Source organism: Pavona decussata, unplaced genomic scaffold (assembly GCF_977016875.1).
Source record: "Pavona decussata unplaced genomic scaffold, jaPavDecu1.1 SCAFFOLD_6, whole genome shotgun sequence".
Taxonomy (NCBI): domain Eukaryota; kingdom Metazoa; phylum Cnidaria; class Anthozoa; order Scleractinia; family Agariciidae; genus Pavona; species Pavona decussata.
In genome coordinates this window covers 3,376,834-3,387,500 of record NW_028145430.1, presented here as the reverse complement: position 1 = coordinate 3,387,500, position 10,667 = coordinate 3,376,834, and the positions used below count along the sequence as shown (strand labels likewise).

General features: G+C 37.8%; 1 protein-coding gene across 2 annotated transcripts in view; it reads right to left on the bottom strand.

The window, feature by feature from the left end:
* LOC146489214 (glutamate carboxypeptidase 2-like) overlaps positions 1–8,934 on the bottom strand; it is a 19,836-nt gene extending 10,902 nt beyond the window's left edge. Inside the window, exons 1-6 of one of the 2 annotated variants that reach the window (XM_085106672.1) lie at positions 8,401–8,934; positions 4,027–4,432; positions 3,534–3,702; positions 2,991–3,081; positions 1,276–1,362; positions 105–190 (exon numbers count right to left, since the gene is read on the bottom strand). In XM_085106672.1, coding sequence (XP_084962798.1) covers positions 105–190; positions 1,276–1,362; positions 2,991–3,081; positions 3,534–3,702; positions 4,027–4,432; positions 8,401–8,612 — 1,051 coding nt within the window. In that variant the 5' untranslated portion in view covers positions 8,613–8,934. The remainder of the gene's footprint in view (positions 1–104; positions 191–1,275; positions 1,363–2,990; positions 3,082–3,533; positions 3,703–4,026; positions 4,433–8,400) is intronic. The other variant, XM_085106678.1, reaches the window with a different exon arrangement.
* Positions 8,935–10,667: the final 1,733 nt, after the last annotated feature.

Genomic DNA, 10,667 nt, shown 5'->3' with positions numbered 1-10,667 from the left:
GTTTTTTCTGACTCCCAGTATGCTTAAAATCGTGTAAAAAGAAGAGCAGTCAGCGAGTTAGAGTTTCAAATCCTCTGTCAGTCGAGAAGCAATAAGGCTCTCACCTGGTTCAGTTTTCCCTCTGATCGTCCCCACCACATTACAGACAGGCCTTTTGACGAGACCAACACTCACATTTACACGCACGTTTCTGTGGTTAAATAATATTTAAAATGACAGTCACACTTAAGCCTACTGGGTAAAATGTTATATGTCGAATATAATTTGGACGAACTTATTCGAATTGACTCGTCTGTAAGACGACGATAATAGTCAGAGATTCGATTTAGAAGACGACTTAAATTCACTGAATAACGTTAACATATATGGGATGGTGGAACGATTCCAGATACAAGAAGACGACGAATCGATATTACATTAATGTATTTTCAAATTTCTGCATTAAATTCGTTGCGTCTGAACTGACGTCTGAACTCACATGCTTTTCAGGGCAGACGAATAAAACGTCTGGGCAAATTGAATTCAACGAACGGTTTCAAACGTTGCTTTACCGACGAAATTAATTTCTTGTATTAACTTCGTCTGCATTATATTCGACTGAAATGCGACGTATGAACTAAGCCTAAATTAGTCTTTACAATAAGCTACCATTTAAATGTTCTAATTAGACAATTACTTTCGGCGGATTACATTATTCTTTTCCACAGAGTTTTGATCAGAAAGCTACGCCACATTTAGTGTATTTGCCATCTAACAACATAAAACTGACTTATCGTTAGATTTGCGAGTGATAATATCTCAAAACGTTAGTATTAAGAAAATGAAAATTAAGGGGTTAAGATTTAGCCTGGTGTTAATTGTGGGCAGCTTGTGAAGTCACCTTACACTAAGGTACAGCGAGATAATATATGCGTAATGACAATTTAAAACAAGAATAGTTTACCAAAACTTGAGTGTATTGTTATTCACTAGTTTTCTTCACAGAATGTTTTTTTTTGTATGATAAACCTGGCCTTATTTTTATCTGAGAACCAGGAATGACTGTGGAACTGGTGAATATAGCTTTCGGCATGCACCTCTGCTAGTCCGTTCTCCTCACGTAAGGGTGTAAAATTTTGATTCTTTCGATCTTAAGTTAAAGTTGTCCAATCCTTCAATGAAAATGAGCGAACGTTTTGGCATTCCGGCGTGTTGACTGTTTTAACTGAAATTTCACGTAGCTAAAAGCTAGTAAGGTGAACTCTTTTTATAGAGACGTATTGTTTCTAGGTGTACCTTGTGTCATGTGGATCCATTTGTATCCCGTATGTAAAGCCCAATCTACCCTGCCAGTGATTTGGCGCCGAAGTGTAGTTCAACAGTCTAATAGATAAAACAGTGATGAAAATTGTCACTAATAACGACGTACTACGTTCTATACTACCGTAAAAGTTGCGATAGTAGCGACCCTCGTTACTTTCGGAATTAGCAGCCTTTGGGGCAAGTTACTTTCGGGGAACAAAAACCAAGAAACAAAGCTCTACTTTTTTCCGAAATGAAAAATAATATGATTTGCATAGGGCGCAAACAACAGACAGAATAAAGACCATTCTGACGCAAGAGTGCCAGATACAGAATTCAATACAGAATTTAAGAAGAATGTTGACAGACTCACTACGCAACATTTGTTCGCAAATCCAGGGCTATTTATTAGTGAAAAAAGTAAGCGCTGGTGTTCGCCGGCGTGTGCTTTTCACGAAATAGGTGGGTACAGTATGACAAGAGATTTCGCGTCGGCTGCAAGACACAGTTATCCATTCATTTGTGAAATGTGGCCATGGTAGTAGGGACAGTGAAATAAACATCGATGGTCTACCGGACTACCGCATGAATGAATCAGCCGGATGTAGAGGAAATCGAATTCTTCTCTGACTCAGGGGAGGAAAGCCAAACTCAGTGCTTTTAGTCCATGACACACCAACACGTTTTATACTGCAGTATATAGAGTTTTCAATTATAATTTGAAGAAATGTTCCTGTTGTTAATACGAGCATTTACCAGTTTAGTTTTCACATTACGCCGTCATTGAACTGATGTCAAGGACGAATGATGGCTTAAGGCTTTCCCTTGTTGTAAAGTGCCTTATGGTGATCAATTTGTCCGCACGAAGATATTGGTATTGTACATTAAAAATTTGACTATGGATTGGAAAACAATAAAGGCATTCCCTAGGTGTATAACGTAATTAAAAAAAAAAAAACCTTGGTCTCGCTACTTTTTGGGGGACTCGCTACTTTCGGGGGTTCGCCATTTTCTGGATTTATTAGAAGCAACAAAGTTTTTACTTTACTTTCGGGAAGTCGTTACTTTCGGAGGGTCGGTACTATCGATCGGAACTTTACGGTACTATATTTAAAGCCGCAAACCCATTACCACACCTTTACTGATAGTCCAAGTAGAGGTAGAGTCACACTTGCAAACCAACATTTAAAACAAACCCATGGCCACACCTTTAAGCCGCAAGCACAGGCGCAAACACGAACGCAAGCTTAAGAGTGCTCACTCCACCATGAAAACGCCCTCGAAGCAAGCACAAGCACAAACACACGGATCAAAATTTTTCTTTTTCTTGTGTTCTTTTTCACTTGACATAAAGCTCTTATATGCTTGTGCTTGTGCTTGCGTCGCTAGTGATCAGAACCAGACTTTACTGATAGTCCAAGTAAAGCCACACTTGCAACCCAAGTGAAGATCCTCGAGCGATCACCAATTAGCCAAAAACAACCTTCACTGAGCATTCAAGTACATCCCGTGTGGCAAAACATGGTATAAATTTAGTAAAGTGCTTTTTTAAATTTTAATATCACCCTGGATATGACTGAGTAGTCCGCGAAAACGTTGGGTGCTCTTTCAAAGTTTTCGCATTTTAAGGTAAAGCTTCCAAAAGATTAAAGTATAAAACTCCACTGCATCGGTTATATAACTAAACTTGACGCTTGTAATAAGGTTACCTTAATAACTTCACTGCCTCATCATATGATATCGGCTGCACAGGGAACTTGGCTAAATGAATACTATTCAGTGATTCTCTAAATACTCCAGCTGTGTAATAAAATTAAATGAAACATTTTGTAATTGTAAATATGCAAATTATTATTATTAAAGATTCTATGCGACAATTTAAACAATTAAAAATTTTTAGGAGTCTTTTAATGAATTTAGTGGTACGTTTAGTACGTTTTTTGGATGACCCGTTGGTTGCTGGGTAGAAAGGAGATGATTTAGATAGGAAACATCACAAATGCAGCTTTTTTATATATGTTATCTTACTTTTTAAAATAACCCTATGTCTTTAATGGGTGCATAGTTACCGATTTATATCAGCGTTTCTTGTCTTTAGATTCGCAGATCCGAAGATTAATAGAGCTTTTATTATTACCATTACCATTCTTATTATTAACAACAATTCTCTTGCTTACTCTATAACTACGTTTAAATTTTAAAACAAAGAATGTTTGCAAACATTTATCTTCTGTATTTCTTGTTTGACGTACCTGTTGCTGGGTAACCAGGTGTCAAGAGGTCTCCCTTATTTTCCCATTCGCCGGTATGACTGGAATGCCACTTAACCTTTGTTATATTATTTGTTGCGTTACCAGCGTAATCAGCAGGGTCCAGGTACAACAAAACTCCCGACGCATTCCATTTTTGGGCATTGGAAACCTTTTAGGTGAAATGAAAACAGCCGTCATAACAAGTAAAAGTTCTAATTTTCTATGCTTCCGTGAAATAACGAAGGTTACAAAATGAGAGATCAAATTTAAGTCTTCCTTTGTTTAGTAATGGTCACGTCAGTTTGAAACTCACACCCTTTTCCTCCATTTGCACTACGTTATATTGCTGATCATATTGTTGTGATTGTTCGCGAAACTACAGCACTAGCATATTGTAGTTAATGCAGAAATCATAAAGTTGCTGCACTGGTGACAGTTTTAATGTGTGGTTCAGTTCGGTTTATTACACAGAATAATGATTTATAATTGTTACCTTATTGTAGTCAAAAATCTTTCCTTGTCTAAGAAGCACAATCTTTCCCGCGCACGAAATGTTTTCATCTCCCAAGTATTTGAAGTCATTCTCTGTCCCATAATTAACGTAAACTAGTTTACCCGTTGCAACACCAGAACTAGAATAGGCACTGAATGGAAATATCTTCCTTGGATCATCATAATTCGCCTGTGCATTCCTCTGTATTAAGATTGAAGAATAAACTATATTTCCAGTTTGATCAACCAATGAAACTTCACTAGGTCTCTTGGGATATGAGAATAAGACGTCATAGCGCTTTAACTCCACTGTGTCGAGTCCGAACGAATTCCATTCTTTTTTTATGTACTGGGCATGCGTGTAGCAGTCGTTTATTTGATCACTGTCTGATCCATTTGTAAAGTAGCTGTCAAGAGAGATAAAACAGAGTCAAACTTTAAAACTATTCGCTGAATAATAACAAGTTTCTTAAACGCATCTAACACAAGTCTCGAGGATTTTTACAAAATGGGATAAGAGAATATAAACTTAGTCAAAATTCTAAAGGGGAGTAGGGATGGCGTAATGCCTTGGCGACGAGCGGAGTCACCATTTCGGTACGATATGGGCCCGTGACGCGAGACGTACCAGCCGGCATACCAATGAACTGCTGAGCCTCTGATTTCGTTCGACCCTCGGGTTTATATCTACAATGGACCTTGCCCTCTGGATAGAGTACTTCCATTACTGCTGAGAATAAGTAGCCCATCCACCTAGATTCATTCATGTTAAACTGGAATTTCGATGGGTTTAACTTCAGGTTGACCTTATCGCAAGGCAGCATTGTGTTCCACAAGTTGTTGGTGTGGTTGTTCTTTGCCTCGACAATAATATCATTGCAACAAAACAAAACCCCAACAACAACAAAAACAACAACAACAACTTAAGTAATAAAAAGCTCCTGTGAGCCAACACCTGAATGCAGAGGTCGGTGTACTATGCTACAAGGACTCGCGGACGTCATGCGGGCATGAAATGTAACTTTTAAGGTATAAAACATTGTTCGCATTGTGTTTGGTTGGTGTATTTAACAAGAAAGCCATAAAGGCTTAATTTTTATTAAGTGTCCTTATTTATTCCGCCTTTATACCTCATTCTACACCGCTTAGATTCATTTTTTAACCATTCCCCTTAGCGAGATTGAGCTTCTTGAATAGTTTGGGGTCATGGTCCTTAAACTTTTGACACATTTCGTAAGTTTTGTATTTTTGAAGTAAGTTTAAATTTTGAAAATTGTCTGGATTGGTAGGCTTTCAAACGTGAAAAAGAAAAAGAATTTTTTTAAATCGGTGCACCCGAGCCCTCCGACTCAAAGGGCGTGATTATACGGCACTGCGCGACGCATGCACGTCTGCCTAAGCAAAGATTAATTTTTGTATTTAGTAATTGTTTCCGATGTCTCACTATCTGGCACCCACGGCGCAACGATTTAAACAGCCAAGTGACTTCGGCAAGAATAATACACGAATGAGCACAGAACACCCTCAGACGTTTCTCCATCTTATTTTCTGCTTCCATTTTGTGCGAAACTCCTTTTGACGGACTTGGACGATACTCTTTTTCTTTTATAAGAACCTTTCTTATAAGAACATTGAGGCTGAAATTAACTAAAATTTAAGAACATACTTAGAACATTACTCAGGTTGAGACTGAGTGAAGAACATTTTTATTCCAACCAAAGTTTGTTTTTAATTAACAGTATAAATACGGAAAAAATAATACATGAAAATATTTTCTTTATTATCCAAGGTGTCTTGGTCGCGTCCGCATAGATTTATTGAAATACTATAAAAGATAACTCAAGAACATCTTTTAAAAAGAACTTTTCAGGCTCAAATTGCCAACAATAATAAGAACAAATGTGATTCATGGGACAGACATCCTGCCTACTGCTAGGATTGGAATGTCATGTGTGTCATTAGCCTCCAACGCAGACGTCCTTAGGGGAGGAAACGCGTGACGAACCCCTTAGGACGTCTGCGTTGGAGGCTAATGGGGCATATGCACAGTGGAATAAATGTGATGGTGAATAAATGAGAATGATGTATTATTTATGAGCGACACAGGCATACTCCGGAAAAAAATGGCCTTAGCTCCCACGAGTCTCCTGTAGCTCAGTGGTAGAGCATCTGAACTATTATATTAATCGGAAGGTCTTGGGTTCGACTCCTGATAGGAGCACTCGAATTTTTTTCTGAGTATGCCTGCGTCATTTAATGCATCATTCTCAGTACTAAGAACGTTCAGCCTCAGCCTTAAAATTAGACGTTCTTATAAAAAAATTGTAATCTCGATCTACTTGAGCCTTCAATACGGCGCTTTTCTCTCCGAAATAAGAAAAAAAAAAAACGTAGGAAGACTATTTCTTTTGATTATTTCGAACTCCAAAAACCGTGTATTATATTTGAAGGAGCGGAGAAACTTACGCGAGCCGTGTGAGTACGTTCATTGCACATGCGCCCATTCACGAGCTAAAAAAAGAAATCTAAAATTGAACCGGCAAGTCTCCAAAACTTTATTCCTCCAGTTTCTTTATTATTTATAATATCAGAACCACCCTGCTGATGACACGTTATTGACAGTTGACCTATACGACGTGGTCTACACTTCAGTTATAAGAAATGGTCTGAACTTCAGTTATTATGAATAGAAACCGATATTACAAATATTTTATCTTAGCATGAGACATGGCAGGGTTATGATACGTCTCCTTAGAGTTAAACGGCTTTAAAACAGTTAATCGAACTGGCTTTGTGCCTATTTCAAAGATAAAAGTAGTCTTGGACATACAACCTTCGCACAGGAAATCAATACTCAGCACCTGCTGTGCGGATGACTGGGCTAATTAGGCCAGACTCATGTGTATGCACATAAAATTTACTGTTAGTCGGACTGTTTTTTGCACTACTGTGTTAATCGACCTGCACAATCGCTATCCATAGGGTCATTCATCAGACGTTTAAGTCCTTTACAAACGGTTTTAAGAAATGCTTATTGTACAGAACTTCTTCCGCACACCTTTTAGAATATTTTCATCCTGTTTTCTTTATTATGAACCAATTTTAATATATTGTGTTTTAATAAAACATACAGCAAAACATTATTTTTTTTCCGTAGATGAATAAAAACCCGACATTTGGCAGTCACCTGCCATTTCCTGTGGAAGTCTACCAAACAGCTTTCTATTCCGCACCTGCATTACATTCTATAATCTTTACACCAGCAAGTGCTTCGAGTTTTCACAAGGGTTTCTTATGTTGCCTTATCATTCATACGATAAACAAATGTTCATTATTTTAAGAGTTTCCTGAGACGTGAAGAATTAATTCGTCGATTTACTCACTTTCGAGGGAAGCTGTTGACAGATAAAGTATCAATTTAATATTTTATGTAGTCTCTTATTGTGCTTCGAACTGAACAGAAATTGCGTCCAAAGTAACCAGAAAGGTTGACATTTTTGTGCAATATTTTCATTTGTTTCTTGTGGTCGTATTAATACCAGTACAGCACACACGCAAATGTAACAGAGTATCTGACAGCACGTCCATCAAGTGTAGGTGAAATAGGCGATGAATGTTTACGAAGTCGATAACAATGGTTAAAAAAATATACAAAATGTAGTTCTTGCAGACACTGGCGACATAATTTTAGTTGTTTGAAATAGATTTCCCTTTTGGAAGGTATTTGCTGGTGAAACTTGGTTAAGCTTGGCTTTCTTGGTTCTCTATGTATTTTTTTAAACCCGACAGAAATCAAATTTGGAACAAATTTCCTTTTAAAAAGCAACCGTCATAAAGGAGTGTTAATCGTTAGGTGAAAACTGGTGACGTATATAATTAGGCTGATTAGAAAGTGTTTCCCTGCTAGTGGCTGTGTGCCATTGAAAGGTTGGCCGATGTCCAATGGTAAAAACTGTGTAAGCCAACAGGGGACAACAAATCATCACAGAAAGAAGTTTTTATTATGTATTCAAATGCTCGTTTAAATATTCTATGCGATAGCCACTGATTGTTCCCGTTTGTCACCTAAAATTAAAATAAAATAGTTTCTATCCGCAGTTGTAGTACTCGGTTACACGAATAAAACAGAAAATTCAAGCTTACTAATTTTCTAGAAACAATTCAATGTTTAATACCCACAACTTAAATGTTTAACCTTAATACGCTTGAATGAGGGTTTCTAATTTATCAAATTTATACACAACTCACCGTAATTTGCAAGATAATGATCACTGTTGTGTTCCGTGCTAAAATTGACTAAAATTAACGTGACCTGAATAAACCATCACACACTTACACGCTTCCATTTATCGTGTTTATATGAATTGATACTCACTTTTGATAATGGCGAGTCCTTTCTGCCGAAACTAGCTCCAATGCTTCTTGTTCGTACTTAAACCTCCCGGATGTGTCATCGTTCCCGTTTTTCGCGCCACTACAGCTCTTGCCACCGCGCGCAAAAAAACCAATGATAAATCCAACAATACCAATGAACAAAACAAACGAAGCAAAACCACAAATGAATTTCTTTTGCACTGACATTCCCATTTGAAAAATTGGTGGAAAAAACCACCGGAATCGGCGGCCTCACTACCTCTCCGTCATACTGTCGGCTCTCGTTCATATGGAAATTTCCTTTCGAGTAAGTCCTGTGTCAACACTGTTCGGGCGGCTGTAAACACAACGATTGACATGCAGTGTTCCAGCTGTCAAAGAGATGTTGAATTTCTACTGGTAGATTTCAATTGGCTTGGCTCATATTTTATATTAACGTGAGACGAATCGAAATTCGATTCAAAATTGGAAGTAGATGTGACGCACAGCGAAGAGTTCGGCGGAATTCAAACGGCATTAATAATTAAAAAGGCATCGAATAATCCTAAGAACAAATAAAGATACCCTGAAATAAATTAAATTTAAAGTTCAAATATGTTGTCAGTGCCTCGTTGAGAGTGTTGTAAATAGTGTGTGGCAACTGAGAGTGACTGCTTTCGTTTTAAGAGTAACGTGACTAAACTAACAACATGATATGTATGTCGGATACTTTCCATTATATTCTTTACTGAACAATATCAGTTGATATCAAGGGTTGAATTAAGCTTCGTTTTGTTAATAAGGATTTTAAGTCACACTGGCCGTCATAAATTTTAGAAGAGTGACTTATCAACCACACGCATCACTCTCCTAATGATAAAATATATTTCGCAAACATCGATCTCAAAGGTGACAAAGGAAAATGTTTGATTGCCTAGTAGAAATATAACTCCAATACGTCCTTTTAAGCTTGTGGACATTCTCTGCAGGTGCTGGATACATACGTGTTGGCAGACGTCCTACACAACAAAGACTCATGAGGTAAAATGGAGACGGGGGCTGAGAAGAAGGGGAAGCTCGCGGTTTGGATTCTAAGATATAGTGAGGTACATTCCACTGAAAACATTCAGTTCCATTCAAAATTAATAGTTTTTCAAACATCATTGCCATACGGAGTTAATGAAAAGAATCAGTGGACTTCAGCCTGCGCATCACACCGCTCGAAACAAGATTTGTTTTACCGCTGTTTATATGTGAGTGAGTTTAGATCATCGATCCGGACGTGACCATGGAGTATGGACTCATGATGAAATCTACCTATCCTACCGTGATTTGCTTGCCTGCTTACCCGTACAGTAAAAAAACAAATATAATATAGATTAGTGAATGTTATAGACTATCAGCAGCCATGGTTTTAGCTGCATTAAAATAGCAATGTGTTTGTTATCCTTGAGTAATTGGACAGGACACTAAATCACACGTGCTGGACTGTTGGACTGTTGCAATTTTTGAGAAGAGAGAAAACAGAAAAAGTGTTGTCTTGTTATACGCTCACGCCAAATATTTCACTATAGCTGTTATCGCCATTTCCTTCGGCGTCTTGTCTTAACTTGAGAACCCCATGACAGGATCCTGGTTTCGCCCACTTGGGTCTGTGATGACAGACCAAAACTAAAACAAATGCCTTATCCTATTACCTTGTTCCCAGTCTGTCTCAGATGTAACGTTGCAATGAACTGCGTTCTGACAAGAATGAAACTTATGACGTCATGACTTACGGCAGCAAAACCGCGGATCAATACGGATTCTTTTCTGAGTTTTCGTAACTGTTTTATATTTGCTTTTTGTAACTGCGAAGATGTCGTCCTTTCTTGAGTAAAAGGATGTACTGAGGTTGTATTTTTATGATACCGTATTTTGTATACAGCTATGCGACAGGCTACAAGTTAGTAATTTATTAATAAATTCACCAAACTCAGCTATGGCTGACTCTTAGGGAAAAAATCAAGGCGGAAAATGTTTATGTAGTTTTCCCCTATCCCCCATTGCCCCCCTCCCCCGTGAAATAACGGCCGAATTACATGTATAGCTACCCATAATGCCCTTCTGGGATGTGTCGCGTAAACTCGAGGCTTAAAGGGTCTTAAAATAAATAAATAAATAAATAAATAAATAAATAAACAAATGGCTGTATGTTCCAAAACCTATCGTTAATCATACAGAAGCGCTTGTTTGACTTATAAAAAAATAATCATTATCTCAATAATTAACGGAGGTCAGCATGCTTGG